Raw genomic sequence first — 23,042 nt, forward strand, 5'->3', positions numbered from 1 at the left:
TTTCAGTGTACAGGATGAATCTAAAGCAGCGGGGACATTGTACATAAGTCGCGTCTCAAAATCTAGTGACCGTCCTGTCTAGACAACATCTGTACGCATTTGACTCCGTTTCCGCTCATGCTGTCTATGTAGGGTGCACACTGCGGATTGAGTCACCGCCGCTGAGGGACATGAGGAACGTGTGGCGCATCTGTGATGGTGATCATGAAGAAAAGGTAGAGACACCGCGGATCCACAGCGCTTTTCTCTCTCACGTTTCATCCGAAGAGGTACAGTGTTTTTACTTTTATTCATGTAGATTATATTTACTCGATAAATTGAGGAGAAAACGGACATTGTCGATGAGATTCTTCCTAAATATAGCCGTTGAATAAACCACCGAGTCCACTGAGGTGTTGTGATATCTGACTTTGTATATTTCGCGCGGTTTTTAATTAGCTTGTTTTTGGTTTGTTAAACCACAAACACGACAAATTGACGTTTTTATTTCGGTATTTCAGATATTTGCTATATATATTGTTTAATATATATCAATATATTAATCTAAATATTGTTTTATTCGAGTTTTATCTTGATAAATCATGATATATATCTCGTATCAGCATGTTTGAATTGTTTATCGACTGTCGATAGCTATTTGATATTCGTGTGAATTTTTTTTCTATTGTTATCGACGTTTTGTCACAACAAACACGCCAATAGGTGGCGCTATCAGCATTTTCTTAATGACCACATCATCTTCTTTATTAATTCAGTAAGGTTACTTCAATTTTACGTATATGTTAATTTACCTGTCAGTATTGTCATTTGGCTAACCTTAATGTGACATTGGCTGTGTCTGGAAAACCTAGACATCATCATCATGAGGCTGCGCCTGATGTTCACTAGATTTTGAGACGCAGCCAATGGGTTTTGTGCCCTCAGTAGTCATCATGCACAGATGATTTACTCTTGGCTTTGAGCCTCTTTACAATGCTGCCTTGTAGACCCAGAATCAAGCAGCATTGTACAGGGCTATGAAAGCACAGAGACACACTTCCATATCAGACCGGCTCTCATGAAGGATTTCTGACCACCTCAAGCACATTATTTTTCTCTCATTGAGACGCTCTATATTTACATGCTTTCAATTATTAATAGATGTGAAGCTTTGTTAATCAGGCCTGTAATTGAACTGGAAAACGATATTGTATACAGACATTAGGTCATGTTTTGATGTCAGGCTATCTGATTCCTGCATATGTTTGAATAATTAAATACTATAACGAGAAATCCCTGATTGGTTGGAATGGAATGAATCGAACGTAAGTGTTTGAAATATTTATCTATCTATCTATCTATCTATCTATCTATCTATCTATCTATCTATCTATCTATCTATCTATCTATCTATCTATCTATCTATTTATCTATCTATCTTATCGTCTGTCAGTTTATCTGTCTGTCTGTTTGTCTATCTATCGTCTGTCTGTCTGTTTATCCGTCTGTCTATCTATCTATCTGTCTATCATTTGTTTTTTGTTATAATATTTTTTTAATAAAACATATTTTATAAATATACATGTATATACATATATTATTTGAACACACAAACATATTTACTTTGATTTATTATACATTATTTAATTTAATATATATTGCGGTAGTTTATGTATGTATATATATTAACAACAACATAAGCAACATTACTATAAAACTTATGACATATTTTGAATAAAACTAATATTTATATTCTTATTGTTCTTAAAATTACTACATATTTGGAATATAATTATATCCACATCTGATTATTTACAAATAAATTGTGTAGATATAGATAAATGTTTATTTTAATATTTTATTTCAACATATTTGTTTTGTAAAATTATTTTTGTAAAAAATGTTGACATTTGGAATGAGTCGAATATTTATTTTTAAATGATATTTGTTTAAATTAGGAAGTAATTTACGCATTTTAAAACAATTATAGTATTCTTAATATTGAAGTTTTGACATTTAGAGAGAATTTTTATTTAAAAAGGTAGAAATTATTCATTAATTTTTGATTGAATTGAGTTTGTATGATTGATATTTGTATGATATTATGTATTAATTTAATACTGTACATAACGAGAAATACCTGATTAGTTGGAAATGAATGAATCTATTTTTCATTTGTTGTTTGTTATTATAATAATATTTTAATTGTTATACCTCATTTAATTAAATATAAATATATTGTGGTTTTGTATGTATACACATTAACAACAACATTACTATAAAAAGTATTGGATATTTTGCATAAAACTAATATTTATATTCTTATCGTTCTTGAAGTTATTACATATTTGGAATGTAATTATATATTTGCAGAAATAATTTTGTAGATTTAAATGTTTATTTAAATAATTTATTTGAGCATATTTGTTTTGTGAAATTATTTTTGTTAAAAATTGTCACACTTGGAATTAATTTAATATTTCTTTTTTTAATGATGTTTGTTTAAATTAGGGCATAATTCTTTACATATTTTAAAACAATTATAGATAAATAAATATTTTTAGTATTTGAAGTTTTGGTAAATAAATAAGTTTTGACATTTAGAGTGAGAATTCTTATTTGAAATTATGAATAAATTTTTTATTGAATTAAGTTTTTTATAATATTTGTATGATATTGTGTATTAATTAAATACTATACAGGCAACGCAGTGGCGCAGTAGGTAGCGCTGTTGCCTCACAGATTCACTGGGTCACTGATTTGAGCCTCGGCTGGGTCAGTTGGCGTTTCTGTGTGGAGTTTGCATGTTCTCCTGTTCGCGTGAGTTTCCTCCGGGTGCTCCGGTTACCCCCACAGTTCATAGACATGCACTATAGGTGAATTGGGTAGTCTAAATTGTCTAAAGTGTATGAGTGTGAATGAGGGTGTGTGGATGTTTCCCAGAGATGGGTTGCAGCTGGAAGGGCATCCGCTGCGTAAAAACATGCTGGATAAGTTGGCGGTTCATTCCGCTGTGGCGACCCCGGATTAATAAAGGCACTTAGCTGAAAAGAAAATGAATGAATAAATACTATACATATTGAGAAATCCCTGATTGGTTGGAAATGAATGGATAAATCTATCTATCTTTCATTTGTTTTTTTTTTTGTTATTATATAATTATATTTAGTTTAATTATTATACATTAAATTAAATATAAATGTATTGTGGTTGTATATGTATGTATATACATTAACAACATTACTATAACATTTATTGCATATTTTGTGTAAAACTAATATTTATATTATTTTCGTTCTTATTATAAGTTCTTTGTTTAAAAAGGTTAGTTTTTCCCCCAATATTTGTATGATATTATGTATTTTTTTTTTTAAATGCACATATTTGTCCTTTATTTATTTATTTATTTATTTTCCAGGCACTCCTGAGCTTTTCTCCATCGGGAACAGCTCTGCTCGCTCTGATGTTCACCAGATAACAATTTGAATTTTGGCTCATGCTGAGATCGTAGGGCTCAGAAAGATGATATGTCTCTCTGAACCACTAGTTCATTTAATTAATTGCTGTATTTATTTACAGTGACAGACAGTGTCCATGCTGTCGGACTGAGCAATGTTGCCAGACATCTGTTGGCATGTGACAAAAACCCTGCGCTGTAATAATTAATCATAACAAATACGATACAAACTACATCTGTAGACACGCAATTGAGTTTTCTAAATTAAAAAAAAAGGTTTATTCACAAATCGCAGTTCTTTGTTTTCTACATGGCTTATGGGGTGCTGACAAGGAGTTTGCAGGCACTTGAAGAGGACCTTAGTGAGAACAGCTGGAGCAGGGCTGGAGTCCGTTCTCGTTGCATGCTGTGCACTTCAGCGCTTTGAAGGAGTCGGTGAAGCAGTTGCGAAACACAGACATTTTGCTGCCATGGCACATTGGACACGGGACGAAGGCGAAGCCTCCACACGTCTGGCATGTGTCGAGGTGCTGAACCCTCTGCCAACACACACACAGATACAGAGAATAAAACACTGACCTGAACATTCTGCTTCTGCATATTTATAATGTAGTTGGTCAAAATGGTTAGCCCTCGTGTGAATTTTTCATATATTTCCCAAATGATGTTTAACAGAGCAAGGAATTTTTTCACAGTATTTCCTATAATATTTTTTCTTCTGGAGAAGGTCTTACTTGTTTTGTTTCGGCTAGAATAAAAGCAGTTTTTATTTTTCTTAAAATTATTTAAGGTCAACATTATCAGCCCCCTTAAGCAATATTTTTTTCGATTATCTATAGAACAAACCACTGTTATACAATGATTTGCCTAATTACCTTAACTTGGCTAGTTAACCTAGTTAAGTCTTTAAACGTCACTTTAATCTGAATACTAGCATCTTGAAAAATATCTAGTAATATATTATTTACTGTCATCATGGCAAAGATAAAATAAATCAGTTATTACAAATAAGTTATTAAAACTATTATGTTTAGAAACGTGCTGAAAAAAATCTTTCCGTTAAACAGAAATTGGGGGGAAAATATGCAGGGGGGCTAATAATTCTGACTTCAACTGCATAATGCAATCTTATTTGTGCTGTTCTGCATGCTGTTTATGTAAATACACAATGACAAATTGGGCTTTAATCATTAATATTATTTGAATTTAATTCTGTTTACTATGTTAATATTTATTAATTACTACTATTTACTATTACAATTACTGGTTTTCTGATATTTTCAAAGCATTTGTAATTATTTAATTACTGGGATCTTATTAGGCATATAGGACGATAACCAGTTTCAAGGTTTACCGTGGTTTAAAATAGTCAAGGTTTTAAAAGCGCCAAAGTTTTCTGTAATACCATTCCTAAGGTATATGTGAGGGGTTTTTTGTTGTTGTTGTTTGTTTTTTATGTTTTTCATAACTATTTTATTAAGGTTTTTACTGCAACAGTATCTTCAGCAGAAAAGGAACCTCTACATCAAAAGCTGCTGGTCCAAAATATTTGAAATGTTTCCTAACATAAGATATATTGTGTTCAAAGGGGAAAAAATGATTTTAACCCACATATTTAAAAAGAACTGATTTTGGAGCAGTAATCACAATACCGTGAATCTGTGATATTTTTGTTCAAGGTTATCATACCGTCAAAATCTTATACTGACCCATGCCTAGACCTTATATGTAAAATGTGTGTATGCAACTTGTATTGTAAAATGTATTTTATGTAAACACCATTTAAATATATGTAAATATGCACTAATCATTTTTATTATTTGTTGATTTTATTTCTTAGACTTTTATGTTTCTTTTATTCTTGTTTATGCAAAGCCATTTTGTATTACCAATGTATATGAAATGTGCTGTATAAATAAAATTGCCTTGCATAAATTATCAACCCAGTGTTGTACTAAAATCATTTTTATTATATTATTATTATTATTAAAATTATTCTTTTAAAAAATATATTTTTTATATTTTTGGACTTTCTATTATTTTTTTTATTTGTTATTAAGCATTTGTAATTATTCATAGGACCATATGTGTAAATTATCAACCAAGTTTCTGGAAACTATCCACACAGTGGTGATTTATACAGTGTGAATGGTAAGAAAATGGTGAAAAGTAGTTTAAATAAATATGCATGGAGGTTTACCTTCGACTTTAATTTCTAGTTTAATTAAATTTGTATGTATATTTTTATGGGAATCTATGTGTAAACTATCAACCCAATGCTACAGGAAAATGTAAGTGGGTGATTTACTATGGATTTATACAGTTTAGAAAAATAATAAGAAAATGTTTGACAAAATATTATAATAATAAGTTAGCATGAAGCTTCACCTCCAACTTGATTGAGATTTTACCAATTCATATGAATTAGCAACTTATTATAGATATTAGATATTACTATAGGTTATTACTAACTTTACTACATGTTTGAGAAACCAGGAAATTGTGTCTATCAAATTCAGAAATGTAATGTAAATAATAATAATAGCTGACATGTTTATGTGTGTGGTGTAGTGTGGTGTTAAGGTGCTGTAATGATAGACCTTTATAATCACTGGTTCTGTTTTCCTTTACAGAAAAAAAACTGACAATATACCAGTCCAGATTTGATCTTTTTTTTTTTTTTTTTATCTTTTCATGAGACAACCTTTTCATGAGTCTTTCTAAGGTAAAAAAAACAAAAAAACATTTATGTTGGCTATTGGTTTACACTGATGTAAAATGTTCAATATTTACCTCAATTTTGGTGAGGAGATCCTGAAGCTCCCCTAATTCATTCATAGCGAGTATTTTCTCTGCACCCTGAATGTGCAAAACATGCAAATCAGATTATTCAGATTTGACTATTAGGTGAATCTTGAAATGGTTATGCAGCAATCCTTTATTAAATCTGATGTCACACGTTTCTGAGTCCAAACGCTTTATCAGATGCAGCAAAGGGTACTTATGGGTAATTGTAGTATTGCTGGTACATTTTGAGTCTCCCAAGATAAACCGATTATTTTTCAAAAACAAGAACTTTAATGAAACTATTTTGAATAATAAAACAAAAGAAATTAAAAAAAATGTTTTGTCATGAAAAAGACTCCCATTATACAGTACCTATATTTGACTGTCTCAGCCTACTAAATCATGCATTCAGCTTCAATCGTCATAAAATATCTGCACCTTATTTTCATCTTTTTGGTGTCTTTAGTCAAACATTTCCATGAAACATCTATTTTCTCTGTTATTTGTAGTTCCTGTAGTAAAATACATTTTGTCTCTGTCAATTTGTGCTGGTCAACTCTGTTACATAGGTTTTAAAAAGACATAACAATCTGTAATGTGCTGATTGAAAAAGCATGTGACTGGCTCCAAGTGCTGTCACTTCCTCTAGCGGGAAATTTGTACAAAATGTTTAGGATACAGCAGATTATAGTAAATTATTTACGTCAACTCTGTTATTGTGATTTATCAGTGAATTTCTCAATTACTTATTAAAACAATACTATAATATGATGAACATGCATAAAATACTTTAGACAATGGCGTGTTGTAGCTATCTGGTTAGCATTTTGAGCTAAAGTACAAAATGGTGGAAAATGTCAACTCTGTTATGGTTTTAAATTTTAACAATAAGTTAACCAACAATTATTAACATAATTAAATGTTGCCTATCACATTTTATATTATTTTACATTAACAATTGTTTCAGTTCAGCGTAAATTATACATTTGGTGTATGTCATTCCAGTATAAGGAAAATTTGTGTAAAGTGCTTGAAATTTACCCAGTATTTTAGGAGTCTTATATACCCTACACTCACAGTGTGCTGTAATGTTTGTGTAACCCTGTCGGTCCTACACCACCCAACCTGCTGCTAGCTGGGGTCCTTCCGCATGGGAGTCGATTGCTCTAACAAGGAGGCTAAAGACAATGACCTCTAGAGTCTGTTGCTAGAGCACCTTTAGAGGTCAGAGGAGTGAGGTTTACCTGCATAGCGCTTCACTGTGAAAGTGATTCATCTTTTAAAAATCTCTCAATTATCACTGTCTGGGATGCAGCAAGTCCAGAGATTGTAATGAGACCATGATTTTTTTTACAGGGTGTCCGCAGGGTCTTAAACTGTACTAACAATTGATAAATCAATTTAGAGTAATGTAAAGCCCTTAAAAAGTAATAAAAATAGTAATAAAAAATGCAATTGTGTATCATTTTTATTGTACAATGAATAGTTGTATGATGTAGTTTTTGAAATAGAATATTGAGGTGCAGTGTCGTTTTTAACATCAATAAATATCCTGCTGGATTTGACATCAAGCTGCTTTGTTTACTGCAGTAACCCAGGCAAAACCGTTACATCTGCAAATCTATTGGCGCCCTCTACTGGATTAGCATTTTTATTCAGTATATAAATAATGTAGTTTAGGATTTATGGTTTCCACTACATTCATTCTTCCATGGTGGTGCGCCACACCTAAATTCATTCCCGCCACGGCTACATTACAGCTTCTCATTCAAAACCTTCAGTTTGTGCTGTTTTTTTAATAGCAGGTGATAATTGCACCAAAATGTATTAAAAGGTAATTGACTTATAATAGAGCGAACTTTTCTGTGATTGTAGTAGTGCTGTGCATTATTTGTTTAACCCTTTAAGGTTACAGACTGACTGACTGACTGACTGACTGACTGACTGACAGGGCTGCGCGATGTGTTAGGCCAGCAAACATGACGTAGCTTTCAGTTATGATGAACAGTTTCCATTATTATACTTTACAGATAACAGTGTTTCCTCTAGGATTTTTTCCAGCTGTGGCGGCAGGCCTTTTTTACACAGATCTACCAACTACCTGTGGCGTTATTTCAATGACAAATGTCGTGAGCGCAGTATTAGAAGTCGAGATCGCATTTATGTAATAGCCTACGAGCATTCGGATCTCTTTGCTTGGGCGCCGATTTCCTCTGCTCATGCACAAAACTTCTTGCACGCCCCCTCAAATATAAGCCGCTTCAAGAGCGCGCAGATCTTCTTGTGCGCTCTCAAATAAACACTGCTGAAGTACGATTTAGTGCGTTTATGTAATGGGTATGTCTCCAGCATTTATTAGATTTGCTAGGAATATTTATGAATGCCTCTGGTCTTAATGCGTTCTGAAGTAAAGTAAAACGGCTATACGTCGGGTTTGCTTGCCTCACGCACCTGGTACAGCACTACTATGGTTACAGAAAAGTTTGTGCTGTTATAATTCACTTCCCTTTAATGTGTTTTGGTGCGATTATCACCCGCTATTAAAAAAATTGAATGTTTTGAATGAGAAGCTGTAATGTAGCCGTGGCGGGATGAATCTTGGCGTGGCGCCCCGCCATGGAAGAATGAATGTAGCGCGGAAACCATGGATAAAGGTCTATGGCTCTGCATACAATGACTTTATCTTGCTGGAGTTTATAGCCATTTCACTTTAATTCAGGATCCATTAATGCCACTCTGTAGGTCTATTGGAGACATTCATAAATATTCCTAGCAAATCTAATAAATGGTGGAGATCACACTTCAGCAGCGTTTATTTGAGAGTGCACAAGAAAATCTGCAATTGAGCAGCGTATTATTGAGGTTGTGAAAGTTCTGTGCACGGACAGAGGAAATCGGTGCGCAAGCAAAGAGATTCGCATGCTTGTATTATATAAATGGAGCCTCGACTTTTAATACTGCGCTCACATTTGTCATTGAAAAATCTGTGTAAAAGACCTGCCACCACAGCTGGAAAAAAATCCTAGAGCAAACACTGGGATTAGTTTCTTACTATCAGTTTTCAAATATCTACTAATATCTAATATCTAAGTTTAAAAATCAGCAATGTTACCTGTTGAAACCTAAAGTTTCAAACTTATGAGGTCTTAAAATGTATGGAAAGTGTCTTAAAAGTTCTTAAAAGGTATTGAATTTTACTTTTTGATTCCTGCCATGTTTTAGAAGACTCCGTAATGTGTGTTATGACTAAACAGTGATCATAAATGACTATTAAGCCTTTTCTATTCAAATCAATAGAGGCTTGGACCCAGAAACAATAATGCATAGGTCACGACAAGTGCGTAGTTTGCGCACTGACCCCTAGGTAGTGTCCATCAATGAAGACCACAGGCAGCGAGGGAGGTTCACCCACTCGTTTGCAGCGAGTCTCCAGCTCCTTCCCATATTCACTGTCCAAAGCAATGTTCTTCTCCATGAACTTCACCCTGTGGTTCTGGAAGATCTTGCGCACTAACTCGCACCGCTCGAATGTAGTCCTGACCACTCGAAAACTGGTGGTGTAGATGACGATTCGGCCGAACTCTAGAGTCAATTCTGGCTGAGAGACAAGAAATGAAAACACTTGTGTTAGACAAACGATAATAAAACATTCTGATTTTTAATAATGCTGTTTCAACTGCAAGCGAAAAGCAAAACGATTAGTCTTCAAAGTGTGTATTTGTCCAGGGTTTGCAGCAGGTAATATGAGGCAGCAGCTGAACAGCATGTATTGATTTTGTGAGTCAGTGTTCTTGAGATTGACCTTCAGTGTGCTTTCTTAGAAAAGCAGCTCTCATGAAGTGTGAAAATGGGCTTTTTTTTCTTTCTTTGAAAAGAACAGAAATAGACTCAACCTTCACACTTGTAGAAGTGAGATGAGAGGATGGACCTGGAACTGTCTTATGCAACTGTAGCATTAACAGTTTGGTTTATGTGATTTTACATGCAACTCAAATGTTTCTAGTTGAGGTATAAATGTACTACTAATAATAATAATAATTGCCCACATTAGATTCAATTTGATTTCAAGAACCATATATAAAGGTACACTGTTAACAAATTTTCTAAACTACACAGTATTTAACTGTAACTGTATTTTGCTGTAGGACAGTGATGCAGTATGTCACTGTATTTTAAAGTTGCATTGTGACAATTACTGTACATTTTACAGTAAAGATAAAATAGACACTGAAAATACAAATAAAGCAAGATAAACAGTGCTGTTAATGTAAATACAGTATTTTTGCTGTAATTGAGTTACAGTACAATAAGTTACTGGCAAACTGCTGCCAGTAATTTACTGTTAAAATTACTGTATATTTTACAGTAAAGATAGTATAGATATTTAAAAACAATTCAATCCAGACAAACGTCTCTGTAAATGTAAATACAGTATTTTTGCTGTAATTGAGTTACAGTACAATAAGTTACTGGCAAACTGCTGCCAGTAATTTACTGTTAAAATTACTGTATATTTTACAGTAAAGATAAAATAGATACTAAAAAACATATAAATCCAGATAAACGGTGCTGTAAATGTAAATACAGAATTTTTGCCGTAATTGATTTACAGTAAGTTGCTGGCGAATTGCTGCCAGTAAGTTACTGTGAAAATTACTGTATGTTTTACAGTAAAGATAAAATATCTACTGAAAACACATATAAAGCAAGATAAATGGTGTTGTAAATGTTAATATAGTATCTTTGCTGTAATTGATTTGCAGTAAGTTACTGTAGATTCCACAGGAAATTGTTAACTGTGTAACTTACATTACATTGATTATATAATCTAATTATTCATAAAAGTTAAAAAGTCTTGTAATAACCCCTAGTAACATTCCAGGTTTTTTTTCATTGGGTATTTCAGTGAGTGCCCTAGAAATGGTTAAAAGTAACTTTATATACTTACAAAGCATTTTCAATCCAATATTTGCTCCTACATTAATGTTTCTAATAATTTGTGAATAATATTCAGCATAATATGACTGAATTATTTCCAATCTTCATTTAGTGTAACAGATATGTTTATGCAAAAATGAAACAACACTTATTCTGACATGGATTAGAAATATAAAAGAATAAGCAGTCATACCAAATATTAAAATATTTTAAATGTTTAAAACAGATAATAAATTAATGTCTTAATAATTTATCAACTGATCACTGTTCCTAATAATATGACTGACAATGTTTATATACATTATTGACATTTTAGTAGTGGTCTTCTGTAAATCATGATGAAATGTGTGATATAAAATATTATTTTATGGCACAATTTCAAAAGTAACCAAAATTAATTAAAGCTGGTCACATTTTAATGCTTTTAACTTTTAATCCTTGAAAATGCCCTTTCATCAAATACACTAAAAGTTAATGATGTACTGTACACGTGTCAAATGGTAAATTTGTATAAGTATAAATTTAAGTATAAAGCAGATTACTGATATCAAAATATAGAGATTTGAATACCAATCTGACAACTTTTCAATCTGCATTGCCTGTTAAACAATCATTAATAAACTAATATTTCAATGTCATGCATTTGGAAAGGCACTTTGAACTGAACTGAATTGAATTTGATCTGATATTGAATTATATTGAGGACTTTAGGACTGTCTGAGTGTCTGAATTAAATATGTGATTTTCAAACTACTAGAAAAAAATGTTATCCCCAAACAGATAATGCTAAAACTGTTCTCAGAACTGATGAACTTGACCCCAGCTGATGCCAAGGTCAAGTCAAGTTCTCAAGTAATTACAGGTGTTTTTACCCTCACTGCCATTAATAATTTAATACAAGTTGTGTTTTTGTATATATAATGAATGACTATCATGCATTTTTATCATAAATTACACAAGACTAAAACATCTTTCAGTGTAACAACAGTAAATTGTCTGTGTATATAAACCTCTTTTTTAAATTGAGTTTGAGGACGTTTATTTTTGTATATATATACATATATATATATAAACACACACACACACATACGTATAAATATGTATATATACAGTGCTCAGCATTTATGAGTACAGCCCCACAAGTCTCTCATTTAAAATAATATTTTCTATAGGATGCTTTACAAATATTTGTGCATATACATTAGTTTGTTTAGTAAGTACTGAAGCCAAAGCTGGAGCTAAACTAACAAAATAACTTACAATAATGGTTTAAAAATTAGTAGCCCAAATTTATGTGTTAGGGTAAAAAATATTAAATCAAATTTTCAAAAACAGCAAAAATCAGGAGAAGCAAACAAACAAAAAATTTGTTGAAACTCATTTAGGTGTACATATTTATGCTGAGCACTGTACGCCATATATATTGTCATTATGCAATAAAAACAATTGTGTCTTTGCTCAGGCTGCTTATGTAGCCTAAGGGTACATATGGTAATGAAAAACTATATTAAAATATTTTTGTGTCTATTCATGAATATTTTTGTGGTCCTCTAAAAAACATTGCATTATCCAAAAACCTGTGAAAATGTGTGATGGAAATAATGAAATTGAGGGGAAAACAATATTTCACAATATTATTTCACAATATTTCGACAATAAAATTTACAGCAAGAAACTGGTTACTTTAGTTTAGTTTCTTTAGTGGACCACAAAAATTGTTTGTTTGTTTTTTATTTTGCATCCCCATGTCCTTTTTGTGCTCGATGGTTGTCTAACAAACATTGTCATTAACATTTAATCTCTTAATATTTAAATATATAAGGAAGCAGTTTTCATTGGCTATCTTAAAGTCCACTCATTACTATTTATCCTCGGTTAAAAAAAAAAGTAGGCCTATAGAGTTACATCTGATATCAGACATAAGCTTTCAGCAACTGTTTTAGTCCTGAACTACAAAACAGAGGTCCTGAGAATACATTAAGATGATTAGCTCAGCCTAAACACTTAAAGAAATGCACCATTAATCTTTAATTGTTCAGTGATCTCACTCAGTGGGACTTCTCGATTGTCTGGCCAAAGCCTGAGAGAAGAGAACAGACTCTGTAAAAAGAGACTCTGACCCTCCTGAGGACATGAGAAACATCTCAAAGCTTTTGACTGACTGATTGTTGATTAAAAGTACATTTTTCATAGTGTTAACATGCACTGATGGCACAATTAAAAAAATTATGGATTCATGTAATCCAGTGTTGGGTCAAATGGACAAACCCAATGTTGTTCGTTTTGTTTTGTTTTTTTGTTTTTTTTGTACTCTTTTTGGTTTGGTTTTCTTTACATATTTGGCCTAATGTTGGGTTACAACATGCCAGTGCACGTATTAGATTTTCACGATGCTTGAAAAACCCTAAAGTGATCTACCCCATTGTTTTTAGCCAAGTTAACAAAGAGTATTTGGCCTGTGCTGACTTTGTGCTAAACTCCTCGAACCGTCCGCTTTTTACTGAAGATTGGGACAAACCCAATGTTGGGTTAATTTGTTTTTACTCTTTTTATCCCACTGACTGGTTTTCTCCATATATTTAACCCAGCATTGGGTTACAACATGCCAGTGCAAATATTAAAGGTTTTGAGGATGCTTGAAAACCCTGACTTACTGTTTTTGGCCAAGTTATCAAAGAGTATTTGGCCTGCGCTGACTTTGTGCTTGACTCCTCAAAATCCTTCTTACTGAGGATTGGGAAAAAACCCATTGTTGGGTTCATTTTTTTTGTTGTTGTTGTTTTTAATACTCTTTTTAACTCCATGATTCTTAATATATTTTACCAAACTGTTCATTTTTTTCGCCAAACTGTCCCCTTTTTTACTAAAGATTGGCACAAACTCAATGTTGAGTTTGCTTTTTGTTTGTTTTTTACTCTTTTTAATGCAACAATTGTTTTTCTCCATATATTTGACCCAACATTGGGTTAAAACATGCCAGTGCAAATATTGAATATTGTTATGATGCTTGGAAACTCTTAAAGTGACTTACACCAAGTTTTCAAAGAATATTTGTCCTGTGCTGACTTTGTGCTTTCCTCACACCATCCCATTTTTACTGAGGATTGGGGCAAACACAATGTCTTTTTTTAACCCAACAATTGGTTTTCTCCATATATTTGACCCAACGTTTGGATACAACATGTCAGTGCAAATATTAAAGATATTCACAATGCTTTGTGACTTACCCCATTGTTTTTAGCCAAGTTATTAAAGAATGGCCTGCGCTGACTTTGTGCTTGACTTCTGGTACTGTCCTGTTTTTACTGAGGATTGGGACAAACCCAATGTTGGGTTAGTTTTTTTGGGGGTTGGTTTTTTGTTTTATACCCTTTTAACCAACGATTAAAGCATATAATTGACCCAGTGTTGGGTAACAACATGCCAGTGCAAATATTCAAGATTTTCACAATTGATGTGACTTACCCCATTGTTTTTAGCCAAGTTATCAAAGAGTATTTGGCCTGCGCTGACTTTGTGTTTGACTCCTCGAACCGTCCCATTTTTACTGAGGATATTGACTCGTTTGGTGCTCAACACTTTGTCTCTTCCTCCAGCAAACATGAGTAAATCATCAGGTTCACTCCCACTGTCATCCAGCTCCGAGCCCAGGAGTCCGCACAGGTGTCCGTTGAGCTCCCCGCTGGTGGATGGAGTGCTGGCCCGGTCAGCCTCAGAGCTGCTGGTGCAGTCTGAATCCAGAGAGTCAGTCGGGCCTTCATCCTTAAAGATCTCCTTCAAAACCCGCCCGCTGTTTCCTGAGGCCACCCGGAATCTCACCCGCTTCTGCCTCTTCCCATCCTCCGGTGTCAGCAAAGCCTCCTCCATTGCGTTGACTTACATGGTCCAAATAGAAAAGGTGATTTGTTTTTTTTAATCTCTCTGTTTGTTGTCATTAGGCATGATTAGCCCCAGGATTGCTCCATAATTCCCTTGAACTCCAGAGCCGGATAGAGGCTGATCTGTGCAGTACCGTCAGCTTCGCCACCACTGTTCCTGCACATGTTAATAATGCATGTGGTCTTGCCATGGCTACCGAGAACACCGACCATGAAGAAACTGATAGTGTTTTTAAATAATTTATCTTGCCATAGATTTTTTTCTAGCCTTGACTCATAGACTGGAAGTTCTTTGCAAGTTTTAGGTGTTAAAGGACAAACTTCTGTCATTTACTTACACCGATGACATTCCAAACCTGGTGTACGAAACAAACAATATGCAACCCATTGGTCTCCATTGTATAGATAAACACACACACACTTGTTTTAGTGGTTTATGAGGGCTCTCCATTGGCATTATGTATTATTATATCACCTTACCCTAACCCTACCCCTAAATCCAATCCTTGTAGGAAACAAATTTTGAATATAAAAAATGCCTGTTAAGTAGGATTTTAACAGTTTTTAATATGAGAAAACGTCATGTCTTAAAAACCACCTCAACATTGTAATAGGTTATACCTAGGGCCAGACGGAATCTGCATTAAAATATATAAATTTCATTTTATTTAATGTTTAAAATGCGAAGTAGATTCACTTTATTTGGTAAACAAATCAAGTCTCTCATATAATATCTCTACTAAAAGAAAGATAATATTACTTAACAAACTGCATTGTACATAAATCAGATAAACATTTTCGCATTAGTCAATAATATTACTGTAATTAATAAAAAAAAATATATATATATAAATATAAAAATAAATATAGATTTACACACATTTACTCAAGTAAATAAACAGAATTAATGCTGGGCTAAAATCTGCCGAATTCAGCGGAAATCTGCGGAAAATCTGCGGAATTCTGCGCGCGCAGATTCCGTGTGGGCCTACCCATGCCATTATACAACATGTGTATACTTATACAATACCAGAACTACACACACAGTAAGTTTCACAGTAGAAAGAAATACAGATTTTAAAATGTGTCCTGTTAATCCTGTTTTGTATTATTCATTTTGATTTAATCTTTATTGACGTATTTATTTAGGCCAAAAAAAATTTACTATCATACATTTATTAATTTAGAAGTCATGCACTCAAATATCATTCATAAAAATTGGTTATAGACTATTTTGAGGGATATTAACAAAAACAATGGTCCCAACGTATTTCCTGTTTTACATTTTTAATTTCTATAGCTTCCGAGAACCCCCCCCCCCCCCCCCCCCCAAACAAACACACTTATTGATAAATAATGTTATGATTGAATTGCCTCCTGTTACAGTTATGAAATAGTTTACTTAGAAGCAGGAAATGTTCATGGGCCAGTGACATGACCACATTGAAATAGCCAATATAGGCTACCAAGAATCAGTTCATGACATAGATTGTTATCACAGTGCAGCCCCAAAATATACAATAATTTGTCATATTTACACTTCTCCACTGGACGATTCAAATTTAATGTTATAAAATTTGGTATGATGCCTTATTCTTTTAACATGTGCTGGTCAGAATAAGTATATGTTTGGTTTTGCATACACTTTTAAACTCAATGGCAACTGAATATTTTTTCACCCATACCTTTAACATTTTATTTTCACTAGTTATTTGAAACATTAAATTAAACACTGAATGCTTCTAAAATCAGTTTTGTAGATAGTTTTATGCAGTCTGATTGATTAAATGTTTTTTACCAGTATATATGTTATTGCAATGACACTCAGGCAAAGAAATATAATCAGCTCCTTCACTTCAGAAGTCATGCTTGTCATTTATCAAATTCTAAATTGTTTTATTGGCGCGACTGTACAATATTTACATCGCCAAAATAATTATTTTTGCCGCTTCTTAAAACTACTTATTTAAAATGAGCTGAATCAACACAATTCTCAAGGGTTTTTTAAGGACAACATAATTAATTTATGTTCAGTCCACTTAAATTAGTAAAAACAATATTAATCTAACTTAATATATTTGTGTTGGGACAACATGAATGAATTGTGTGGAACTGTGCACTGTAAAAAGCTAATAGTTGACCTAAAGTGAGTTAACTCATTGCTTTTAACATTTATTTACATTAAAAAAAGAGTAAACCATAATTATAAAAATAATAAGTCATCAACTCAATAGTTCCAAGTTATAAAGGGTTTACTCACTTTTTAAAGTAAATATGTCGCACATAAGGCAACACATTCACTCACTTTTAAAGTAAAGTAACTAATTGCTTTTTACAGTTTATAATCTGAGCACTTGTTTTATTTGATTTAACATCTAAAGCTGGAAGGTGTTAGAGTTAGAATCTTTCATGGTTTCTTTTCAGCAAGACAAGGACTTTTCCTAGCTATTTTTGGCACTTCTGATTCCCTATTCATCTTTCTCAATGTTCTGCCGTTTGAAGCCACTTAGAACATTACATTAGATCTGCATGCACACACCTGCTGTGCTCCAGCATGAGCGGAAATGGAGCTCAGCTGTCGTTTGATGCCATTTGCACCCAATCGCCCTCCAGTGGGGCTGCAGGTAACATCAGCTGCTCTGTGCCTGCAACACTGCAGAATTGTAAGCCCGTAAGACTGCAAGTACTCACATAAAATTATTTGGCAATGTACTTACAGTGTCGAGTTTATGCAAAAAATGTCCCTTTGCTGCTTCAGATGAACTAATTCTGCATTTAAAAGATTAGTATTTTGCTGTTTAATGTCTGTTTGCTGTAGATTGGATCATTATGTAAATTTGGAAAAATAAAGACCCTAATTGGCTCATAATTCCCATTTTGAAAACTCAGGGCATAAAGAAAATCCATAATTAGGACTCATTTGTGTTCAGTCGCTTCTGACATCACTTGAACACATCTTATTTCACAGCTAAGAGAAATGTGCTAAATATCTATAAAAGAGCTGTTTATAGACTATCACTTTCTCTGTCTGTATTCAGAGTGTTCTAGTACAGGAAAGACCTCTTTATATTTTTCAGCCCTGTCAGTTAGCTTTGAAGTCATCTATTTGACCCAGTTGCTCACTATACAGATTTGTGTCTAATCAAATGTTGCCAAATATGTCTTACAGAAGCAACTCTTTAAACAGTGTGTGCAGTCAGAAAATAATTAGTGCCTGTAGACCTGAGATGCCCAAGGTAGGGCCCATGGGTTTTTGGTCCTTCATAAGAAAAAGGTTGGGCACCCCTGCTGTAGACCATCAAGGACAAAATGTCCCACCCAAACCTTTTAGCATAAAATGTATCAACACATGGTAAAAAAGTGTTTTCACGAATGTGATAATTTGACAATTTTTAAAATATCTTATTCATTCTGAAGCATCCCTGCTCACAAAGATCATAAAGAAGATTCATTGACAGATTAATCCAAACAAACATTAAAGGGGATTGTACGGTGCCTCTTTTTACAAGATGTAAAATAAGTCTCTGATGCCCCTAGAGTGTGTAAGTGAAGTTTCAGCTCAAAATACCACACAGATAATGTTTTATAACTTTTTGAAACTGACCCTTTTAGGCTTTGATCCTGATTGTGCTGTTTTTGGTGACTGTTGCTTTAAATTTAAATGAGATTGTGCTCTTTTCAAAAGAGGGCAGGGCCACAAATGCATCTGTGTAAGCATAGTGGCAGATTCAAAAACAAGACTGACATCCTATGCTAACGAGGGAGAGATCGTCACTAATGGTCGGGGCTTTCCCTCTCTGATGACACTACAAAGGGAAAATGCCAGTCAAAGGCCCAATCCCAATTCTAGCCCTTCCCCTTGCCCAATTCTCTTTAGCTAGTAGGCGTAGGGCTAAGGGGAGGGGCTAGATAGCCCTTGAAATTGAGATTTTCCAGAACCACACTCAAAATCAAACGGTACGGAAATTTCCCCGAATACACCATCTACAACGGCAGCATATGGCTGCACACGTGAGTCAGGAGATGCACAAATTAGTATTTTTTGTCATTATTAAGAATTTTTACAACAAACAAGCACATATTTGAATACATTCATAACCGCGTTTGTGTTTCACCGTCATGTTTTTTAAAGGTGCAGTATGTAAGTTTGACACCCAGTGGTTGAACTAGGTATTGCACTCTTGAATCAAAACAAATGCAAGCATAGGTTGCCAGATTGAGGACAGGAGCCAGTGGTTTAAATCGTGTTCTAAATAAAAGCAACGGCACCCGATATAAGGAATATTTCCTGTATTAAATTTAGTTTTTGTCCTAATCAATAGCTTGAATTGATATATTAGAAACGGTTTCTATTTCTCACAGCTGAACAACAGAAAACTGACAATGATCACCTCAGGTACACCTCATGTGCTTTATTCAGTGTTAAATGCTAATGATGTGAGTTTGAATGCCATTTGACATGACATTTATTGCCATACTACTGAACGCAGCAGCAGATAGTTCACCTCAGATCTTGACAATAAAATAAACCGTCTGAAATTGAACTTTAGAACTAAACAGTAATCAGTGATTCAGCATGTACATTTAATAATGTTAAAGAGGGTTCATATGCATTAAATAGATTATTATGGAGAGAGATTAGACTCAATAATAATTCACGCAAAAGACACGATGTACACATGCGTAGCCAAATTCACGTACGTAAAATATTTATTTATACTTACAAAAACAATTCACATGCACAAAATAAAAATACATTTTCATAAAATACGTTTCACAAATGCAAAACACCATTTGCAAATATATAAGAGTGTACAAAAAGTTTTAAATGTTTAAAATTCACGAGTTCATCCTGAATGAGAATGTGCAAATCCTCTCTCACGTACGACTCACCCTGAATACGAGTGTGTGCATTTTTGAGACTTTCCTGTCAGCACACACCTCCCACGTGAGTCACTCGTGCCCTGTAGCCAATAAGATGCGAGCGTACTGTTCAACCAATCACAACCAATCACAACTCACCATTTGCGCAGTCTGACTTAATTAACGGAGATGATCTTAATTTACGTTATAAAGTTTACATTATAAACAACAGCAGCCATTGCTTTAACAAACGTTTGATACTTAATCTTTGCATACATAAACCACTATAGAAATCAAGTAACCACTTACCCGCGCATCCCGCTCTTCACCTGCCATGCTAAATAGAGGAGTATTCTTCTTCTTAGAGGATCATCTCCGTTAATTAAGTCAGACTGCGCAAATGGTGAGTTGTGATTGGTTGTGATTGGTTGAAAAGTAAGCTCGCATCTTATTGGCTACAGGGCACGAGTGACTCACGTGGGAGGTGTGTGCTGACAGGAAAGTCTCAAAAATGCACACACTCGTATTCAGGGTGAGTCGTACGTGAGAGAGGATTTGCACATTCTCATTCAGGATGAACTCGTGAATTTTAAACATTCAAAACTTTTTGTACGCTCTTATATATTTGCAAATGGTGTTTTGCATTTGTGAAACGTATTTTATGAAAATGTATTTTTATTTTGTGCATGTGAATTGTTTTTGTAAGTATAAATAAATATTTTACGTACGTGAATTTGGCTACGCATGTGTACATCGTGTCTTTTGCGTGAATTAATATTGAGTCTAATCTCTCTCCATAGATTATAAACCTTACCATTTCGTGTGTGAGTGAGTGCATATTCTGTGCTTCCGAATGGCAATATTTAATTTCCTGTCATGTTTCGTCTGCTGCAAACAGCCACTGCGTATCTCTTCACGTAGTGTGTTGACACACGGTTACAATGTAACCTGCTCACCTAATGTTTATGTTTGTAATATTTATATTATTTGCTAATTAATAACCTCATGTGGAACTCTGAATCTGCGAATCATTTCGGAGTCTGCTACTGTCCACCGGAGGTCGCATTTCAGTCACGGATGCGTGCTTTAAAAGCCTTTCTGAATGAATGGATGGAATAAGCGGTTTTCCAACAAGGCAACCCGGGCTGCTGAAATATAATTGGCTAAAGTGGCAGTGGGCAGGTTAAAAGAACCAAAACAAAGACAGGCGTTCAGTGACGGAAAACACATTTTCAAAGCAGAATATCTGACTTTAGCATTGTTTTTCAGATAAACAAGAACGTTTCACTTGGCATGTTCCTTAAATCTTTGGAAAAATCAAAAGACTGTTGCCAGACAACTGTTTATACACCTTATAAAAGTGATTTTTGCATAACAGGTCCCCTTTAAGGGCTTTTTTTGTGCTCTGTCAGTTATTAAAGCTCCATCTGTGTGTCCGTCAGTCACTGCTCAGAGGACTTATCAGAGCTAAACACACCATCACATGTGACGCTTTCGGCATCTTTAAACACAAGAATTAAATGCATAATTCAAAATAAGTCTCAGCATAATTCAGAGGCTGCTGCTAAATCATCTGAGTCACTGCTGTGTGTTCGTCCACTGATTTGTTGGCGTCTGGTGAATATTGGGCTGCGTTTCACTTTAGAGATTAATCATTCATCTGTTCTGGCCATACAGGCGTCTCTTATTCTGACATTTGTTTATTGATTTCCTCAAGATCACGAGACAGTGGTGATGCAGGTCTGTGATCAGTGAAATCTGCCCTCATCAATGCTGAAGCGCTCCTGTGCCTCATCTGTAATTCAGATCACACCGCTGCGTGTGTGTGTGTGTGTGTGTGTGTGCGTGTGTGTGTGTGCGTGTGTGTGTGTGCGTGTGTGTGTGCGTGTGTGCGTGTGTGTCTTCTCTCCAGCAGGCTGATCGTTCTCTAAATGCTGTCACGTCAGAGTGTGTGATTGTCAGTGTCAGTGATCAGAGCTCAAGGGTGAGCGCGTCTGTTCTTAAAGAGACAGTTCATTCAATAGAGGTAAACACACTCGTTCTTTACTTACACTCTGCATGTTTCATACCTGTTGCTTTCTACTGGTGAGCACACTCTCTCTCACACACACATACACACTTTCACACTCTCATACACAGACACACACACATTCTCTCTCTCTCTCTCTCTCTCTCTCTCTCTCTCTCTCTCTCTCTCTCTCTCTCTCTCTCTCGCACACATACTCTCTTTCCACACACACACACAAACACACACACACATTCTCTCTCTCTAGCATGCACACACACTCACACATTCATTTTCTTTTCGGCTTAGTCCCTTTATTAATCTGGGGTCACCACAGCGGACTGAACCGCCAACTTATCCAGCATGTTTTTATGCAGCGGATGCAGTTCCAGTCGCAACCCAACATCGGGAAACACCCATACACACTCATTCACACACACTATAGCCAATTTAGCTTACTCAATTCACCTGTAGGGCATGTCTTTGGACTGTGGGGGAACCCGGAGCACCCGGAGGAAACCCACGCCAACACGGGGAGAACATGCAAACTCCACACAGAAATGCCGGGGGAGGGGGCCTCGAACCAGTGGCCTACTTGCTGTTAGGCGATTGTGCTACCCACTGCACCACCATGACGCCCACAGAATAAACAATTGAGGTATTTTTTTTATGTTACTGGATCAACATCCTTGTTTGCTATGGAAGAACACCAACCAGTTAGACTGGTTATTATGGTTAACGGCTGGGTTTGGCATATAGTTATTTAATATTGTTGCTTCTGAATGAACACATTTGATTATATAATGCCTCTTTTTATACATTTATTCATTTATTTTCCTTCGGCGTAGTCCCTTTATTTATCAGGGGTCGCCACAGCGGGATGAACCGCCAACTATTCCAGCATATATTTCATACAGCGGATGCCCTTCCAGCTACAACCCAGTACTGGGCAACATCCATACACACTAATTCAAACTGGGCATGGGCCGGTATGATAGTTTCTGATGGTATGATAACCTTGGATAAAAACGGTTTCACGGTATTGTTATCACTGCTCTAAAATAAGTTCTTTTTTTTAATGTTTGGGTAAAATAAACAAACAAACAGAAACATTTTCCCCATTGAACACAATATA

The 23,042-nt window shown here is 34.7% G+C and overlaps 1 protein-coding gene across 1 annotated transcript; it reads right to left on the bottom strand.

The window, feature by feature from the left end:
- Positions 1 to 3,751: 3,751 nt before the first annotated feature.
- On the bottom strand, positions 3,752 to 15,096 carry grxcr1a (glutaredoxin and cysteine rich domain containing 1 a). Its single transcript, XM_056472265.1, has 4 exons — positions 14,635 to 15,096; positions 9,582 to 9,832; positions 6,230 to 6,295; positions 3,752 to 3,975 (listed from the first exon to the last, which is right to left on the bottom strand). The coding sequence occupies exons 1-4, from the start codon at positions 15,026 to 15,028 to the stop codon at positions 3,796 to 3,798; spliced, it is 891 nt and encodes a 296-aa protein (XP_056328240.1). The 5' UTR covers positions 15,029 to 15,096; the 3' UTR covers positions 3,752 to 3,795.
- Positions 15,097 to 23,042: the final 7,946 nt, after the last annotated feature.

The sequence above is a fragment of the Danio aesculapii genome, chromosome 14 (assembly GCF_903798145.1).
Source record: "Danio aesculapii chromosome 14, fDanAes4.1, whole genome shotgun sequence".
Taxonomy (NCBI): domain Eukaryota; kingdom Metazoa; phylum Chordata; class Actinopteri; order Cypriniformes; family Danionidae; genus Danio; species Danio aesculapii.